The 20,713-nt window shown below is 44.3% G+C and overlaps 1 protein-coding gene across 1 annotated transcript in view; it reads left to right on the forward strand.

The window, feature by feature from the left end:
• Positions 1-19,304, forward strand: part of LOC115523499 (SH3 domain-binding glutamic acid-rich protein) — a 60,228-nt gene extending 40,924 nt beyond the window's left edge. Inside the window, exons 4-7 of the mRNA XM_030329595.1 lie at positions 2,424-2,496; positions 3,127-3,217; positions 16,895-17,023; positions 18,834-19,304. Coding sequence (XP_030185455.1) covers positions 2,424-2,496; positions 3,127-3,201 — 148 coding nt within the window. The 3' untranslated portion in view covers positions 3,202-3,217; positions 16,895-17,023; positions 18,834-19,304. The remainder of the gene's footprint in view (positions 1-2,423; positions 2,497-3,126; positions 3,218-16,894; positions 17,024-18,833) is intronic.
• Positions 19,305-20,713: the final 1,409 nt, after the last annotated feature.

Here is a 20,713-nt window from a genome sequence, read left to right on the forward strand (position 1 = left end):
GAAGTTACAGTGTAAAAATCAAATCTTCACAGTGGTGATAAAACTCTGTGAATGATTTAGGAATAAATTTATGAAGAAGCATACAGGGCTTCATGTTATAAAGAACATAATTTTACTCTGAAGGACGCCCACAGCTACTAAAGTAATAGCCCTACAGTGTCTCTGGGTAGGATGACTTTACAAAAAGAACTGAAAAATTTCTAAACTAATAAATATGTAGTGCCCTTTTAAACAAAAGCTTATTTTTTAAAAATTTGACACTAGGAAAAATGACCTTAAAATTTATTGGAATAATAAATGTCTGAGAAGAGCCAAGAAAATTTTTACAAAGACTTTGTGTAGCACCTTGCCTTTCTGAATCTTAAAAGCTACACTGATAAAAGCAGTATATTGGCATGGGAACTGATAAATACATTCAGGGATATGCTTATATATTCATGTATAGAATTGTGTATTAGCAGATCCAAATATATACATAAAACTTAACAAATGACAAAAACATCTTAGTTAAATGGGAAAACGATGGCATATAAATAATGCAGACATAGGGGCGCCTGGGTGGCGCAGTCAGTTAAGCGTCCGACTTCAGCCAGGTCACGATCTCGCGGTCCGTGAGTTCGAGCCCCGCGTCGGGCTCTGGGCTGATGGCTCAGAGCCTGGAGCCTGTTTCCGATTCTGTGTCTCCCTCTCTCTCTGCCCCTCCCCCGTTCATGCTCTGTCTCTCTCTGTCCCAAAAATAAATAAACGTTGAAAAAAAAAAAAATAATGCAGACATATTTTGCTGTTTTTCTGGATGAAAACAGAGCCCTAATTTACATTATATACAAAATTAAATTCTAGATGGATTAGGCCTCCAAATGTTAATAACTCATGTAAAATAATAGTGCTGCGTTTCAGAGAATAAAAATTAGATAAATTTATTTTTTATAAAAGGCTAAGAATTAAAAAACCCCAAACTTGTAAAACTTTACAGACTAAAAATAAAAGTTGTAACCTGACAAAGAGCTAATATTTCTATTATCTAAAGAACCTCTAGAAATTGACAAGACAAACAACTCAAGTAAAAAGGAGCAAAACATGAAGGCAAGTATCTGAACAGGAAAAGTAAGTGGCTAAAACTTGTGAAAAATATGCTTTTCTCTTCTAGTAATTAGGAAACTGTAAATGAAAACAAAAACGAAATTCCATTTTCTCCCTAACACTTTGGCAGAGATCAAAAACAGAGATCATCTTCATTGGCCTTCATGGCCTCTGTCTTCATGATAAAGGAAAAGAGGACATTCATATATTTACCATGGAATATGAATTGCTACAATTTCTTATTTTGGAAATAAATCTAAAAAAAAACCCCACTGTTCAGCTTAGTATAGTGTTGTTTGTAGAAGCACAAATATATGTAAACATTTTGAACAACCATCATCTGGGAAATATTTGGATAAATTACATATGTAATATGCAGCAGATGCTAAAAATACGAAGTTAGAACCATCTGAATTAACCTGGACAAGTGTCCATGATATATTAAAATAAACAATCAAGTTATACCCTGTGTTCCCATGTCTGTTTTATTTATTTATTTATTTTAATTTTTTTTTCAACGTTTTATTTATTTTTGGGACAGAGAGAGACAGAGCATGAACGGGGGAGGGGCAGAGAGAGAGGGAGACACAGAATCGGAAACAGGCTCCAGGCTCTGAGCCATCAGCCCAGAGCCCAACGCGGGGCTCGAACTCATGGACCGCGAGATCGTGACCTGGCTGAAGTCGGACGCTTAACCGACTGCGCCACCCAGGCGCCCCCCCATGTCTGTTTTAAAAAACACAAAAATAAAAATAGCAACCAACCAAAAAAAAAATAGCCTCTAGATATGTATTAGGATAGATTTAGGTATGTATCACAGTTTAGTATTGATTATCATAGGAACATGTTACTGGAGGGTGTGTCTATGGTTTAAGTGCCTCTGTAATGAAAGTAACTGATTTCTCCCCCAATTTTATTGAGATATAATTTACATGGAACATCGTATTGGTTTCAGGTGTACAACGTAAGGATCTGATGTGTGTGTATGTTGTGAAATGATTACTTCAATAAGTTTAGTTGACATCCACTACCTCACACAGTTATACAATTTTTTTATTGTGATGAGAAAAATAACTTTTAGAAGACAGGCAACTGTGGATAAGTTCAAAGAACATAAATTAGTACGTGTAGACCTAGCTCCACCCCGAACTTGCAATGTAACGCTTTCTGCCTTGACTTCTTTCTCTAGAGTGGAATGGTAATGACCATGCTCCTTATCAGGCTACAGTGTTGTAACGATAAAATGAGGGCTGAAGACAAACATAATTTGAATAGTTAAAAGGTGTTAAAATGCAAGCTATTATCCTCAGGAAAATTCTCAGTCTCAATTTATATGACACAGGGACGAAATCATCCGAGGAAGCATCTTCCCTTCCCAACGGTGATGTCGTGGGAGAGGTGCAGAGCGCCACAGAGGTAAGAGTTGGGGTCTCGAACCATCTTCCCTCAGACCAGCTTGCTCAGAATGTCTACATAGTTCTCATTTTTTCTGTCATTCTCCTCTACATAGATAGAATATCTATTTATGTATGTATCTATCCGTTATCATCATCCATCATCCATCCATCCATCCTCCATCCATCCATCCATCCTCCATTTACTCATTTTCTGTCTCTATCTATCTATCTATCTATCTATCTATCATCTATTTACCCTCTATCATCTTTTTTACTCTCTAAAATTATAAAGCCTGCCTCTACTCAAGCAACAGAAAACAACTCTACCTAAACATTGAATCCTTTGGAGTTCTCTTCATAAGCCTTAAATGGGTGGATTAATAGCTCCTCGTTAGTGGATCTGTTACTCTACCAGGCATATGAATCAGGTCTATTGACTTAGAACAGCAGGTGCAGTGAGCAATATTGGGGGTTGTGGACCCTAAATTGTAGTAGCCAGGTGACCTGATAAATAGGAAGTCTGTGTTTGGCTTTGTTTATATACTGTGTTTACTTATTATCCAAATAAGAAAACCAAAGCATGTGCGGCTTGGTTTTCCCTTGAAAGCTTATCTAAGGTTAGTGATACCATGGGTTTGCTTTATGACCAGCAACAGAGAAGGCTGAAGAAAGTGGAGAAAATGAGGCACAAAAGAGGACAGGAGGATTCGGGCAACCTCGCTGAGTCTCCAGAGAAGAATGTGAGTGTTTGTCTTTTTTTTTTTTCCACCATCATTTCACTGGATTCGGTTCATCAAGCTTTTTCTGAGCTCCTCCCGGGTGCCAGGAATCTTTCTGGGCACACAAAAGTGAGCACGGAAGCCCAGAGCTGAGGGTTTAGCCAGGGAGGAAAGCAGGAGGAAGTGCTAATGACTGTGGTCAAGGCAGAGGGCTAAAAGGAGTGGGGGGGGACCCTGACCCAGGCCTGGAGGGACAGGCTAGACAAGGCTTCAGTTATCTTAGTTGTGATGTTAGGGGTTGGGTTAGGTTCAAGTTCTCTGTAGAACAAGGGACCTTATTCCTTGGTCATGAGTAATGACGGATTCCCAGCAAACACCCACCAACAGCACTGCCTACTAGGGACACAGAGGTAAGGGGGTGGGGGGGGCATTTGTGGGAAGGCCAACAGGAGCTGAGGATAGAGAGGGGCCTTGGGGAGGGAAGGCCACCCAGTTCTGATGCAGTCATGGGAATGTGACCTGCTTCAAGGCCTGTGATCTAATTCTAAAGGGGGTCCCAGTCAGGGTGTCACAGAAATAAGGGGCGGGGCAGGGGGGTGTATGGGAGGGAAGGGGAGACTGTGGTTCTAGAATGGCCAAGCAGAGATAAGGGGGATCAGATGGGCTACTTAGTCAAGGAATTCTGAAAATGTACCTGGGAACCCAGGTAAGGGGAGACCCCGGTGCATGGGGAGCTGACTGGTGGGGTTGCTGGCCTCCTTCTAGAGTCTCAGTGGTGTAAACGCATTGGGCCGCTTGTAACAAAAACTGTTGACTGAGTACTGATGGTTTGCATTTTTACCTACTTACTGATTCTGGGAAAGGTGTTGGACTCCCATTCCCGGCAGATGGAATGTGGTTAGGAAGGACACTAGGGAGCAGGCTATGGAAGACTGGGTTGGGGGGGGGGGGACGGACATCAATTTGTTGTTATCTTAAGGGATTTAAATTTGGGAGGGGCCGGGGCAGTAATTCCTCATATTAAAGATTGCTATTTCAAAGTGTTGATTACTTAAGACTCTTTGAAGTCTTTTGTTTGGAAGAAAGATAAAACTTAAATCCTGACCTAGAAGTTAGATGGGGTTTGACAGCAGCCTATATAATTCAGAAATAATAAATGTTAAGTTTTATATAGTGACCATTTCATTACCTTGAAATTTGAAAATCCATGTTTTTATAATTCGGGCTTTACAGGAATTGCCTAATGCACTCCTACAGTATTACTGATGTACACTTGGAAATTCATTTGCTTCTTGTAAGACAGACAAAGATAAGACACTTTATACCGTAATCCCTTTCCTCCTGGGGACCTAGAGAGAGGTAGCATTTTCATAACCAGACCCTGGTTTTCTACAGCAAGGATGGGTCTGCTTTATTTTTTTTTTTAATTACAAAAAAAATTTTTTTAATGTTTATTTATTTTGAGAGACAGAGAGAGACAGAGTGGTGAGCAGGGTGAGGCAGCACAGAATCTGAAGCTCCAAGGCTCCAGGCTGTCAGCACAGAGCCTGACGTGGGCTGAACTCACGAACTGTGAGATCATGACCTGAGTGAAGTCGGATGTTTAACCAATGGAGCCACCCAGGCGCCCCAAGGATGGGTCTGCTTTAGCTTCCCAGCTACTATTTAGTGAGGTACTAAGCCATCTGGCCTGGGAGTTCTCTTTATTACTTTTTTTTTTTTTTTTTTTAATTGTGAGCCCTTGACAAAGTAAATTGCAATCTTGTGAATCCTGACAGGAATTTAAAAAAATCATTTCTGTCATTTTTGCCTGTACTGTGATGAAGAAAACACTAAGTAAAAAACATTTTAATTTTAGATGATTGTATTAGTCACGTTAATTATCAAACTCACTTTTCAACTCTTTAATAACATTTAGTCTACATAAGGACAGATTCTGACATTTTCCCATTTGACAAGTGATCCATGCTGTGTGACTCATTTTAATTCAGTTAAATAAAAAAAAAAAAAAAAAAGAACCCATGATTTGTCAGTAAGCATTACAAATGACACAATAACGTAATTAGCTCTGGGACTGAATATATAAGAAAATGGATTGAAATTAAAATTTTTTCTAATGTTTTATATATTTTTGAGAGAACAGAGCATGAGCGGGGGAGGGGGCAGAGAGAGAGAGGGAGACACAGAATCCAAAGCAGGCTCTAGGCTCTGACCTGTCAGCACAGAGCCCGACGCGGGGCTTGATCTCACAAACCGAAAGATCGTGACCTGAGCCGAAACCAAGTCAGATGCTTAACTGACTGAACCACCCAGGTGCCCCTGGATTGAAATTTAAAAAGGAGACAAAAACTATCTGATACTTAGAATGCCTGTATTTTCTACTTAAAGAACCTCCCATCTGTTTTAGTGGTTTTGGGGTTTATTTTTAAAGGGTAAGCTGGGAAGGCCATCCAGGCTGTTTGACATAACATCTTTTGCCTGAAGTGCACTCAGGCTTGGATAAACTAATTTGTAACAAACAGAAAGCCAATTAGATTGTTGTGTTTTACCCTTTAAACATTGATTTTCAAGTACAGACATATTCTAGTAGGTTCTTTTTTTTTTTTTTCAATATATGAAATTTATTGTCAATTTTTTTTCTTTTTTTTTCAATATATGAATCTAGTAGGTTGTTTTAGATATTACAGCTCAGAAAAAGCCAATGCTTTTTTAACTTTTTTTTTTAATGTTTATTTATTTTGAGAGAGAGAGAGAGAGAGAGAGAGAGAACCTTCAGGAGCAGGGGAGGAGCAGAGAGAGAGGGAGAGGGAATCCCAAGCAGGCTGCACGCTCAGTGCAGAGCCCGACAGAGGGGGCTCGATCTCACAACCCTAAGGATCATGACCTGAGCCGGAATGAGAGTCGGACGCTTAACCCACTGAGCCACCCAGGCGCCCCCAGTGCTTGTTTAGATAAAACTCTGGCTCTGTTGAAAACCATCTGGAACGCTGGCAGGAACTTCAGGCTGGGGTGAGGGGCTTTGCAGGGACTTAGGTCACCCCTGAGTCACAGTGGCACGGGGAGAGGGCTCTGGTCCTTTGTGGTGGTCGCGCTGACCCATGGCTTCCCTGCTGTCCGTTGCAGCTACTGAGTGCTGGCCCCTCGGCTGGGTCGGGCCCTCGGCCCCGGCTGGACGCGGGCGGACATGCCTCTGACGCAGGATGGCTGCTGTCCTGGGCGCAGAGTGTCCCTCCTCTTGTCCCTCTGTCTTCAGCCTGCCTGCTTCTGTCAACCCCACTCTGAACCCAAGCTCCAAGCCCCCCTTTTTTAGGGATCACCTCTGTTAGCCCAGGGTTTTGAAAAGCAAGGCCTAGAATTTCTCCCCTGGGATCCCAGAGCCACAGCCAGTCTGGGCTGTCTCCTTGGAATGTGGGAGGGGCAGACTCGACTCCCTGTTCCCAGTTTTGTGTGGTGGGGAGAACCCAACGGTAATTCATACCCTGGCATTCAGCCACACTATTTAGACCAAGAATGCACACATATTTTCACCTTTTATTCTGAAATAATTACAGACTTAAACCGGGACCATCGTTCAGTGTCCTACCTGGCTTTGCCCCCTGGTGACGTCACACATAGCCACGGTACAATTAGCGACACCAGGAACACGGTGTTGGCGCCTCTCTGTGAAGCAGACTACAGACCTTATTTGGTGTGCACCACTATTTCAAACCTTTCATTTGTGCGTTAAATGCCATTCTATCTGTGTGCCACGAGCAGCTTTCAAGCGTGTGACGTCAGCAACTGGCAGTGGTAAACCGAGTGACAGGCCAGTTGAGGAAGTGTCTGAGTCGTGGGCTTGCTCACCTGATCTCAACTGTTGCACATGCTCACTGGGCACATACTCGTAAACACCCAAATGACGCCATTTTGTTTTGTTTTGTTTTATTTTTATTTTTTAAGTGTTTTTTTTTTTTTTGAGAAAGCACAGGGAAGGGACAGAGGGAAAGGGAGAGGGGAACAGAGGATCCAAAGTGGGCTCTGTGCTGACAGCAGTGAGCCCGATGTGGGGCTTGAACCCACAAACTGCAAGATCATGACTGGAGCTGAAGTCAGAGGCTCAGCTAACTTGGCCACCCGGGCGCCCCTCAAATGAGTGCCATTTTAATGGGGAGGAATATTTATCTAAGAATATCACTCTTGATTTAAAAAAAATCAGAAATGGGGCGCCTGCGTGGCTCAGTCGGTTGAGCGTTCAAACTAGGCTCAGGTCATGATCTCATGGTTCGTGCTGACAGCTCAGAGCCTGGAGCCTGCTTCGAGTTCTGTCTCCCTCTCTCTCTGCCCCTCCTCTGCTCACACTCTGTCTCTGTCTCTGTCTCTGTCTCTGTCTCTGTCTCTCTCAAAAATAAATAAACATAAAAAAATTAAAAAAAAAATCAGAAATGGAGACAGAAACCATTACCTCCTTTAATGAGATGGACCTCCCCTGATCGCCAACCCAAGAGTCCGGGCTCTTAAGCTCCAGATGCCAAGATGGGTGTTACCTACGTGCCGACAGGCTGGGGGGCATTTGGGAGGCAGCGAACACTGGAAATACCATTCATTTATGCCTAAGAAGATCTCACCTGCTGCTTCAGACCCCCGGTGGAGAGGGGACTTTGTGGTCCCCTTCCTTGCGACCCGGGAGGGACGAGGGGCTATGGAGGGGAGGGGAGGCTTGTGAATGGTACCTGAGGAGGAAGGGGGGAAAGCCTGAGGGCACACTATGAAGTGGGGGCTGCGGCCCCGGGGCATCGTGAGAACTTTATGGGAGCCTGGAAAGTTCACCTTGGCCTTTGGTTTCCCCTGAGGTAAAATTATTTTAAGTTGTGTTCTTTGCCAACTCAGCGGTCCTCTCCCAAACCTCGTAAGACCTTAGCTTGACTGGCTACATGATTATGGCTTGTAAAGCCCTCCCAGCTTCCTCCAGAACCGGCCCTGAGGAAAGTTGCTTTCGTGAAGGGCGGACATTGGTTTAGGTCCATGAGGAGCTGGGGAATCTCAGGCTGGGTCCCTGTCGTGCCTGAAGATCGAGAGAACTCTGCCCTTGTCCCTGAGATTTCCAGCCGCTCTGAGGCCCCTGCCCACCTCAGGTCACCCTGGGCTGGCCCTCGGGCTTCCTTCCACACCAGCCACCTGCCCTGACTGGCCACTGCCTGACACTCACCACGGCCGACACCTGTCCTTGGTCCTGGCTACTTGCTGCCTCTGCAGCCCGCCTCGCTGGCCAAGTCCTGGCAAGAATAGCTGCTGGTGAAGGTTCTAAGGCTCCCCACTTCGGAGGCTTCCCCTCACTAGCTTTCTTGCAGGAACAGCAAGGGACAGTGATTTCAAGTTGTCGCTTCGTCAGGTGAATGGTGCATAGCCTGTCCTATGATTTGCAAGAGCTTAGCTCAGTTGACCGTGCGATTACAATGATCTTAAAAAAACCCTTTTTGCCAGTGTAATTATTTGCCAGTAGTAAACGTCTGTTCAAGCATTGTATATAGATGACTTTTTTTAAAAATTTTTTTAACGTTTATTTATTTTGAGACAGGGAGAGACAGAGAGAGGGAGACACAGAATCTGAAAACAGGCTCCGGGCTCTGGGCTGTCAGCACAGAGCCCCATGCGGGGCTTGAACTCACGGACCGCGAGATCGTGACCTGGCTGAAGTCGCCGCTTAACCGACTGAGCCACCCAGGCGTCCCGTATATAGATGACTTTCAATATCTGCCTAATTCTCATCTTTTGTAATTCTGTGAACTAAGGATGGAAGTGTAAGTTCTATTTAAATGTTACATCCTCATTAGTTGATGAACGTCTGACTCTTGACCTCGGCTCAGGTCATGATCTCATGGTTCGTGAGATCGAGCCCTGCGTTGGGCTCTATGCTGGCAGCATGGAGCCTCCTTGGGATTCTCTCTCCCTCTCTCTCTGCCCTTCCCCTGCTTGTGCTCTCTCTCTCTCTCCTCTCTCAAAATAAATAAACTTCAAAAGGAAATCATAGATCCCCCGCCCCTCCAGGGGATTCGAGGCAGAACTAGCAAATATAAATTCACCCACTCAACATTTTATCGACAGATTGAATACTGCCACATGCCAGGCAGAATCCTGGGGACTGGGGACAGAGCAATGAAAATGACAAAGTCCCTGTTCCCACAGAGCTTATGTTCCACTAGAGCCAGTGATGGTAACAGCTGAGGTTCTTCAAAGCATACTTGAGTTTTTGCATCTAAGTATTTCTGTAAATTCTCTGGGCATTGCTTAACCCATTTAATGTCTCTTTCAAGAAATTCAGGTCAATTCAGATATCGATAGAGAGTCCTAGGTCCCTCGGTAACTGCTCCTAGCTGACCTGTAAAAGTTGAGACAGGTACTTAATTCCCGTGGGACCACCCTCCAGTCCCCCAGCCTCACTCTAAGGGTACCCTCATTTTTCACAGTGCGCATCTTGTTAATGTGTTTGTTTTGGCTGAATACAGTTCATGTAAAGAATTGAATTTAGAAACGGTGAAACTCTGTGTAGCTGATAATTCAGTGTTGCATATTTTTATTTGATCTCACGTGGATATGAAGATAATCTAGTTACTAGCAGAGTATACGTTCATGGATCTGGTCACGTTAGCACGTTTTATTGAGCTCTACACCTCGGTTCCAGAGAGCGGCTGGATCCTGGAGATCCAAAAATGAGTAAAGATGCAGGTCGTGCCTCAAGAAGAATGCAGACCAGTCTGAGAGAAAAGTGACAGTCGCGGGAGCAGATAAGGGGGTCCCGTAACTCAGCCTTATGGGTCAGGAAGGTCATTTTAAGTAGCGTCCGGAGGGTGTGGCCAATGTGAGAAAGTTGCATATGGTCCATAAGGTTGAAATAAAGGGTGGGGAGGGACGAGGTGGGAGTGGGGGAAGGAGGGTCTGGATTGTGATGGCCTTTCAGCCATTCTAAGAATAATGGTTGGAAGTTCCATGAAAAGATGGACGTGATCAACATGAGGAAAGCATGGCAGGATGTTGTATTTTATTTTTCATTATTATTATTTTTAATGTTTATTTATGTTTGAGAGAAACAGAGAGACAGAGCATGAGAGGGAGAGGGGCAGAGAGAGAGGGAGACACAGAATCCGAAGCAGACTCCAGGCTCTGAGCTGTCAGCACAGAGCCCGATGTGGGGCTCGAACCCATGAACCGTGAGATCACGACCTGAGCCGAAGTCTGATGATTAACTGACTGAGCCCCCCCAGGCGCATCAAGGTGTTGTCTTTTAGAACAACATCCTGGCCACAGTGTGGAGAGCAGGTCGGTGATAAGGAAGACAGAGGCGCCGTGACCCGGGTGAGAGAAGATGGGGGTCGTGGCAGACGAGGGACAGGCCTGGGCATAACTGGGCGATACTAGAGAGGTATAGTCAGCACATTGCTGAGGAACCAACACCCGAATTCTGCACCGAGTGTGGGTCTCTCTTTTCTTGGACATTATTTTAGTGCGAAGACTTGGTGTGTCCGCCAGTGGTGTTTAATGTGAGGGTGAGTTTGGAGACTCCCAGTATTGGGAAAATCTCTGAGGCTGACTCAGCCTGGCCAGCTCGAGCAGCCTTTCAGGTTCTGTGTTTTCTCTGCCAACCTCAGGAATCTGAGAGTATTATTCCAGAACTGACCAAGAACATGGAGCTGGACCGAGGGATGTGGCCGTGTGATGGGCCCTCATCACCCGCCTTGTATGATTTTGCTTTTTTCTGTTACTGGTCTTGAGACATAGCATGTGAGTGGGAAGGGCATTGAATCAGGGACCAGGAGCCTCGAAGTCCATCCTGACTGTGGTGCTTACTTGTCCTCTAATCTTTGGCAAATTACTTAACTCTGTGGCCTCAGTGTCCTCACCTGTCCAAAGGAGGGATTGAGTGTGAGGCTTTGGGAATACAGATTGCTTTCATGTCCCCATTCCAAGATTCTGTGAGCTCACTGCCTGAGTTGTAAGGCATTAGGAACTTTTAGGCACTGTTCCCTTCGGTTAATTAAAGTAATTGTAGTACACTGGCCTCACAAAGGCTTCTCATAGGGCCATTTTGGAAAAGGGATGGAAAAACTCTTCCTTCTTTGCCCTTGAGGAGATACAGCCTGGTCCTACAGCTTTAGGGACGTAGAAATTCCAGTGGGCAGAGTAGACACCTGTGTGAACTTGGCATGGCCTCACCCTCTCTTACCTTGTAAATTTTTCTTTCTTTAACCAGAAATCAGTGTTTAACTACTAAATGGCTCAGCAATGTTAGCATTTGTTTTGATGGAAGAAAAGCTTTTGATGACCTACCTTTATTTGCCGTTTCAAAGCTGAAGTAAAGGCATACTTATAGGCACGTAAAGTCAGAAAAGACATAATTTTGTTCAGATTTTCTAACTGCTTACGTGTATGGTCTGAAATTTCCCTGGGTAGTGATAGAGATCTGCAATATTCTTTGAATACAGACAAAAATTAATTATATAATTAGGCACTATTAAAAATTTTTTTTAATGTTTATTTATTTTTTTTTTGAGACAGAGAGAGAGAGCGTGAATGGGGGAGAGGCACAGAGAGAGGGAGACACAGAATCCGAAGTAGGGTCCAGGCTCTGAACTGTCAGCACAGAGCCCCACGTGGGCCGCAACCCACGAACTGTGAGATCATGACCTAAGCTGAAGTCAGACACCCAACCGACTAAGCTACCCAGGTGCCGCTAGGCAGTATTACTAATTAATTATATCTTTTCAGGAGTAAGAGTGGTAGAAAAACGTCTCTAATCTCATAATATTCTAAGGGCTTGAAATATAACGCATGAAATAAGTAGGCATTGCTTAGTTATCATGTCTTGGCTATTTATATATTTTATCAACAAATTACTGTCTTTCATTTCAATGGAATGTACTTTTATCGTAGTTGGCTTCATTTTTAGATTCAACTTAAAATTTATGTGAATTCGTATTTTTTCCTTCATTTTCTATTTATGGACCTAAGGAAGAAAAGGGAGAGGCAGCGACGGAAGAGGTACAGTAGCGTCATTAACGGTGGTGCCTAATGAAAGCATCTCTTAGGTCAGAGAATCGCAGCCTTAGCCACGTTCTCCTTGTTCTTCATGACGTGAAGAAGCCGATGCAGCCTGCATCCCAGAAGAGCCTCCCTTAGGCTGCTGAGAAGGGAAATAGAAGTGGGAGGTGAATGTGTCCAAGAGGGGTGGCTAGAGGAATAGGGCGTGGCTCCAGAAATGGGGCGTGGCTAGAGAAATGGCGTGGCTGCGGACCTTTTCCGAGCCTTGTGTCTGCAGAGTCAGGCCAGGCTGGACCGGGTCCTTCTTCCACTCTGCCTTTACCCCTTATTGCCTAGTGTGCACACTTCATGCAGCTTGCACGGTGCTTGGCAGTGCTGTTTTGACCCGGTTGGTGAGGGAAGGATTCCCTTCCGGTGGCCACGGGGATGGCTGATACCTGCCGCGTGACAGCGGGCAGATGAGACTGCCAGCAGATGACTAGTCACCTCTTCTCAAAGCCCAAGGGATGAGGACATCAATAAGACGTCAGTACAGTGCAGGGACACAGGGAGCTGCACTGGGACAGTGTGAACAATCGGGGCGTGGGAGGCGGGCTTTGTGGATTCAAGACAGCAAGCGTGTCCTGGTTCACTTGTTTGGATTCGCTTGTTGACTCATCATCGCAGGGGACGGGCAGGCACTGTGCCCGGGTCCTTGACGAAGCCGGCTGCTTGGCTAGGAGACCTCCTTTGTGGGAGCTTAGGCCAGTGTGTAGGCCATTTCCGGCTGTCCAGATTTTACCGGATGTCAGGGCAGCACATAATATTGAGTCCACGTTAGACACTGTGCTACGGCTACGTTTTGTGGAAACCGGGAAGCTTAAGCATGCAGCACATCGCTGGGTGTCTGGAAGGTATGTGACCTTAGGAAACCATAACATGGTCCGGGGATTTCTAGTGGGAACCTACCCAGGGAGAGCCTTATTGATTTGGGAAGAATTACTTTTTTTTTTTTTTTTTTAATTTTTTAATGTTCATTTTTGAGAGAAGGAGAGCACACATAAGAGAGAGCCAGCAGGGGAGGGGCAGAGAGAGAGGGAGACACAGCATCCGGAGCAGGCTCCAGGCTCTGAGCTGTCAGCACAGAGCCGGATGGGGGGCTCGAACTCACAAATCGTGAGATCGTGACCTGAGCCGAAGTCGGATGCTTAACCCACGGAGCCACCCAGGCACCCCGATGACAGGTTTTTAAGGTGACTTACATGTACAGGGTCTTTCCAAAGCATTCCATTAAGTTCACATAAGGAAAAACATCCTTCCGTACTCGTATTTCATTGATTTCCATGGTGTTTATTAAAATTGTGGAATTACAGAACGGCTCTAACTTGCATACACAAGTATGTCAACATAACCCATCCTGGAGAGTGAAGACTGCAGTGGGTGCCGATGGCAAACGTACTGCTTGTGAGTGCCCGCCGTGCTCTGGTTATCAACCAGCGTGATTTAAGGGAGACGAGGTAGACTGCAGCAGAGGTTCTCAAAATGGGGTTCCAGGGCAGCAGCCGCAGCCTCACCTGGGAACCTGTACGGACACACACTTTCAGGCCTTGTCCCAGATCCACCGAATCAGAAACCCCGAGGCGCAGCCCAGGAAACTGTGGTTCGGCAAGCTCTTCAGGTGTTTCTGATGCCCCATCACGTCTGAGACCTGCTGGATTAGAACCTAAGTTCTAGGTAACCTGATGTGTTTGCAAGGGGAGGCCAATTGCAAGAGCTCCAACTGTTTTTTTTTTTTTTTTTTAAGTTTATTTGTTTATTTTGAAGGAGAGAGAGAGGGCGTGCACGCCCGAATGCGAGCAGGGGAGAGGCACAGAGAGAGATGGAAACAGAGAATCCCAAGCAGGCTCCGCGTCATCAGCACGGAGCCTGATGTGGGGCTTGAACCCACAAACTGTGAGATCGTGACCTGAGCCGAGACTCAGTCAGACGCTTAACCGACTGAGCCACCCAGGCGCCCCAAGAACTCCCACTGTTTTGATCCTCATCATAAAGAGTCCATTGAATTTCAAAGACAATAGGGTTTACTTTATGTTAGGAACTTGTGTTTGGTAAAATGAAACCCCAAACCCTTATTTTTCTTTTCGGGATTGAAATGAGTAACAGGAGATGAGAAGGGGGATAGAGACCCCAGACCCAGGAATGTCTGAAACTCGGCTTAGGTCTTTTTACGAATGAATTCTCTTCTTTCCCATTCTTTTCCCGCTGGTTGAAATGTTCTAATTTTACCAGTGTAATTGTGAAAGCTTTCAAGAATGATCTTTTTCTTGTTTGAGAAATTTTGTTTTGCTTCCGGATAGGCACTGGGGGCGGACTTCATTATAAGGAACTTCATGATAATTGTCGTTAGTTTAACACTGCAACGGCAGCATCCTGTGTTGTACCGCTGACGATGTGCAAGAGGCACTCCGTGTCAAAATGAAGCAGAATCGAGATTCTTGCCCGGCTGCTTGCTGGTGGAATCTGTGGCTTAGTAGCTGAGTGTTGGGGAGATTTAATTTAAGCCCTCATAGGGATGAAGTCATGTCAGTGTGTAGAGGCATCACTTGAGAGAATGTTAGTGGATTGTGAGGGCAAGTCCAAAGGGACATTCTCAGATTCTCCCTCTTTTTTTTTTTAATATATTTTAAGTTTATTACTTACTTTGAGAGAGAGAGAGAGAGCGCACAAGCATGAGCAGGGGAGGGGCGGAGAGAGAGGGAGAGAGAGACAGAATTCCAAGCAGGCTCCGCACTGTCAGTGCAGAGCCCAAGGGGGGTGGGGGGGCTCGAACTCACGAACCGCAAGATCATGACTTGAGCCAACACCAAGAGTTGGACTCTTAACCGACCGAGCCACCCAGGCGCCCCAGCCCTCATGTTGGCTGAGTCTCAGTGACTTTCATTATAATCAAGAGTTTTAAGAATGCTGTGAATGAACATTTTGGATTGTTTAAAATGCTGATCAGGGAGAGCTAAATTAAAATGGAGAACTCCAGAAAAGGGTGACTAATTTACCAAAAATCACCAAACGTGTTGTCTCGGTGTTTCTTCAAATCCTTTATTGGTGAGGGTCATCAGCATTAAAGAGGATCCCACATGTCGAAAGAAATTCCCCTAAAAAAACCTTTGTTGCTTTTTAAATTTTTTTAAATGTTTATTTATTTTTGAGAGAGAGAGAGAGAGAGAGAGCAGGGAGGGGCAGAGAGAGAGAGGGAGACACAGAATCCGAAGCAGGCTCTGAGCTGTCAGCACAGAGCCTGATGCGGGGCTCAACCCCACAAACTGTGAGATTGTGACCTGAGCTGAAGTCGGATACTTATCCGACTGAGTCACCGGGTGCCCCATGTTGCTTTTTAAAATTATAAATGGTTCATGGTCTTTATAGAAAATTAGAAAATACAGATAAGAGAAGAACACAAAAATAGTTATAGCCCATTACCCAGAGATAACCACTAGCTACACACAGCACATGTACACAAATGCACACATACATGTACACATGCACACGCACACACATGCACACATGTACACGTACATACAACACACACGAGCATGCACGTACTCATGTATATGCACACACACACATGTACATGCACACAAAACGTGTGCACAACACATGTGCACAGAACATGCATACATGTACACACTCAGATGTGCACACACATGTACACACATGCACAAACACACAGGTGCATACACACAGACATGCACATATTTATCAAACCTCGATGAAAACTCCTGTAATCTACTTTCACTCATGGAATGTGTGTGTATTTTGGGGGAGGACATAGAAAATATAGATCTGCTTCATTATTTTTAATGTCATTTTGTCAAATTAATCCCTGCTTTTAGACCTAACGGTTATTCCTAGCCTGTTTTACTCTATGATTTTTAAAATTATAAGTTATACCTTTCCAATAATTAGTTTTTCTCTTGAGAGGCAAGTTTTCCATTTTTAAAAATCCATTTTTATATATAAAAATAAGACAAAGGTACTATTAATTTGGAAGTAATTTCAGGTTATATGTGTGGGTTGCTGATGACTTGGGATTGAAAAAATTAGATTGCTGTAACAAAATATAACCAGCTTCTACATTTAAAGCTTCATCTTTTCTGATAACATTCTGTTTGCTGAGATTCTCTTTGTATTTTATTCTTCCAACTGCTTCTGAATTTTTAAAGGTAATCTGATGAGAATAGTCCATTAATATGAGTAAAGACTATATGCTTAAGAGGAATCATGAAACCCATTAGAATTAACCTACTGCTCTGCAGCACCGTCCTAAATTGTGGGCTCTGTGTGTGCGTGCTGTGTGTTGTGTGTATTGTGTGGGTGATGTGTGGGTGATGTGTGTTGTATGCTGTGTGTTGTGAGTATTGTGTCTGTTAGGGTGTTGTGTATATTGTGTGTGTGATATGTATTGTGTGTGGTGTGTATGTGCTGTGTGTGTATGTGTATTGTGTGTGTGATACATATCGTGTGTGCGTGCTTTGAGTATGTGTGTGTTGTGTGTGTGATGTGTGTTGTGTGTATTGTGTATGTGATGCGTGTGTATGTCTTGGGTGGGGGATGTGGGAGGCCCTCATCTCTAGTCTGAGATTTTACATCTCTTTCCTCGCTATATCTGTGATCTTCCTCAACAATAATGAAAATTTTGTTAAAATTAAGACGGAAGAAATAACCGAAGAGGGAGCAGAAGGGGAAGCAGAGGAAGAGGAAGCTGAAAAAGGAGAAGAAGAACAAGGAGAAGAAGAAGATCTTAGGCCTTTTCATGCTTTATTTCTTCAACTTTTCCAGGTAATCGCCAAGTCCTGGGGTTGAGAACATGTTCATTATACTGTTGGATTTCTTTTTTTTTTTTAAGATTAAATTTTTTTTAATGTTTATTTAATTTTGAGAGAGAGAGAGAGAGAGAGAGAGAACATGAGCAGGGGAGGGGCAGAGAGAGAGAGACAGACAGACAGACAGACAGAATGTGAAGCAGGCTCCAGGCTCTGAGCTGTCAACACAGAGCCCGATGTGGGGCTCGAACCCACAAATGGTGAGGTCGTGACCTGAGCTGAAGTCAGACGCTTAACCACCCAGGCGCCACCACACTGTTGGATCTCTAGTACCCCTGGCTTGGCAGTGGGAGACGAAGATCCAATTGAGGCCTGTCTGTCTCCGCCCACCAAGCCCCCAGGCTGCCCCCTTCTGGAGCCTCAGGGCGGGTGAGCTCTATCTAACCCATGTCTCGAGTGCCAGGGTATGGGAGGCTATGGTTTATATGATTTCTAGGAAAAAAGCGTACCTGGGAGGCTAGGAGGAGCTTATTTTGTATTTATTTCCTCCTCTTCCTCTGTGTGCCCTTCATTTAAGTGAAATCACAGGCGTGTTCTGTTAATTCATGTTCCATTACACCGACGCCTACTGCCCAGTAAACTTACTCATCTACAGGGGAATGACAGCCGGGGTTCACAATGAGGGCAGTAAATTACAACCTTAAAAAATCACAATGCTGACTGCTGGTCACAAGAGAAAAATATCGCTGCTAGAGATTTCGCGAGAAGTACTCAACAGACATTTTCATTTATCAAATATTCACCAGAATACTCCTGTAGAAACATCGTGGAGTTCAGTGCAGATCGCCTGGCATATCTTTGACAAGTATGCTTGCTGTCTTGTAATTTTAAACTTCGGACCATGTAGAATCGTTATGTAATTCTTAACAGTTTGTAAACATATGAATATGATAATGATAGTATCTGATGACAGTGGATATTGAGGACCTGGAGGAAATGCTCAAACACTGAGTTGATTCAAAGGGGAAAAAAAGCAAATACAGCTGTAGCCCATACATTTTGCCTGTTTCACTGATTCTTGAGTTTAGAATCTAGTCCATAGTAGTCTTTTGTGAGGTTAAAATGCCTGAGAGTGAAGGAGTGAGTGACATCCCCCTAAAGTCCTCCCCGCCCCGCCCAACTCCTGGAGAGAGTTCGTACGTACCCTTACAAGTGCAACGTTGCAATGCCATCGTGCGTTCAACCGGGCAGACCACTCAGTGTCCAAAGCCAACCCCGTCTCATAGCTCATGGGGAATCCACGCATTTTATCTGAAAAGGTGGTTTTAGGTACAACACGGGGAGAACAATGAACCGAACTAGAAAGGAATTCTCATTTCCTGGGTTTGAAACTGATGCTAAATTAATGCGCCAGGAGAAATAATCTATAGTCTGAGACTGAATTCTTCCTCCCCAAGACGGTTGCTTCTCAATACTGCCCTCCAGTCTCGGTGTGGACCATTTAAACATCCTATTCCGGGGCTAAGCTGTAAATTCAGCCTCTCCGTTCTCCATTGAATTTCAGTGGGGAAACTGTTAATTGGAGATGTTGGCATCCTTGTGGTGTTTGATAGGTGTTAGCGCAGGGAAAGGATATAAACCTGGTCTAGTTTTCCATGAAAAACATTCACTTTCCTGTCCTTGCACTTGGAGGCAAATGGTGAGTAGTGGTTTATAGAGTAAAAGGTAAAACTTCTCCCTAATGCATGATAAATAATGAAGATTGTGGTGAACATTGTCTGTCTCTCCTTAACACTCTTCTCCCTAATATTTTCTCTTTCTTTTAGAAAACTCAAGCCACGAAGCAGTATTTCAACCGTCTCCCCCCAAACCAACCTCAACAAAATGCTTTGGCACAAAGCTAGCACCCCTCTCTCAGTACGCCCGGGGTTCACTGAGGAATTGCGTTATCTGACATGGTGAGATGTACGCGGATATGTCTCCCCAATCGTATCAACGTGAAATTCTCTGTGAGGACGACACATATATACCTTCATGTGCCTGACATCTTTGGCCTTTGCTTATTTATTTTATCTTATTTTTTGCTCTGCATGAATAGATCTTCTTACTAATACCCTGAAAAAAAAAGGATGTTGAAAAATGATTTCAAAACATACAGCTTCTCCTTATGACATAATCAAAGTATTTCTTTGTATGTGCCTTATGCGACTTGTCTGATAATTCACTGAAAATAAAGAGCTTGGAAATTAAAGAGCTTTCCAGAAAACAATCTTCCAAATAAAGATTAATAGCAGACATCTTGTCCCAAGGAACATTAATTTTTTATTTATAATGTCTACTTGGATTTGCCTGAACTCCGTCTGCCTGTTGCCAAGTCTGAATTCTTAGCACACGCTTTCTGTCTGCGCCGGGCTCCGTGTTTCCTGAGGCGCCGGTTACTCGGCCCGTGTTTTCCAACGACACTGGTTGTCTTGTTAGGTCTATTTTGTGTTACACACTCAACCCGGCACATTATCTTGGAGGCCTTCTTTAAGTGTAAGTGTGCCATCCGCATGCGTGGGGATGATGGTGAGGGCAGATACACTTGCGCCCCAGTGCCTTTGCACGTTTCTGCGCCAAGGGAGTGTCTGCTTCTGTTCCCGCAGCCTTTTACTGATTTGCAGCCAGGGCTGCTGTAGGCAGAGCCCACTACTCTCATTGTGCCTCGTGATGCCACAGTTGACCGAGAGCCAGTCCAGCCCCTCTGACTTGTCCACCAGGTAGGCTTGAAGCGTTTCTCTGCATACCCACCCCATCTCTGATCATCAGAGGTATTTTTTTCTTTCTTGTCCAATTTTGTGGACATCCCTCCGCTCTCGGCATCTGTGCTATTCCTTAATATTTCTGTTGCTGCAAAAGCATTGCTTCCATCCTGTCAGAAGATCTCGCCCCTTCGATGCATTTCTATTGAACGATAATTCTGGCCCTTCACCCTGGAGTGGCCGTCAATGGCACCTCCTCCGTCTGCCTATTGATTTTGCAGTGAAGCATGATTGCATCATTTGGGAACGTCTTGGGTGGTGGCTGAGGTTGTGGGCATCACAGAGACTCTGGAAACCGCTCTTTTCTTGTTACCCTGGTAACAAAACGAGGCATTTTGAAGAGAATTAAGATTATTTTGTTCCTAATCGTTGAAGTAGGCTACCTGAAAACATTTCTTTCTGGGGCGCCTGGGTGGCTCAGTCGGTTAAGCGTCCGACTCTTGGTTTCGGCTCAGGTCATGATCTCATAGTTTGTGGGTTTGAGCCCCGTGTCAGGGCGGTGTGGAGCCTGCTTGGGATTCTGTCTCTCCCTCTCTCTGCCCCTCCCCCCCATTCTCTCTGTCTCTCTTTCAAAATAAATAAATAAAAACTTAAAAAAAATAGAAACAGCAACAAAAAATTCTTTTTTGCTAAAAATGAGGTGAGACTACAGTGAAATGAAAATTCATATCATTAAAAATTAATGTCAATTTTGTACTTTATTGCAGTAAATGTTCTCCTATCTAAAGAGCACACATAATTTTGTAATAACTCTGCTCATAAGAAGCCTCAAGCTTTTTGCTGTTGCTGGGTTGACTTTTAGCTCTTTTCTGGTGGAGTCCGATGGAGACAGATTTATTTAGCTGGAAGCCAATTTTCCTTCTCTATTTCTCATATTTTTATTTTTATTTTTTTATTTATTTATT

Source organism: Lynx canadensis, chromosome C2 (assembly GCF_007474595.2).
Source record: "Lynx canadensis isolate LIC74 chromosome C2, mLynCan4.pri.v2, whole genome shotgun sequence".
Classification (NCBI taxonomy): domain Eukaryota; kingdom Metazoa; phylum Chordata; class Mammalia; order Carnivora; family Felidae; genus Lynx; species Lynx canadensis.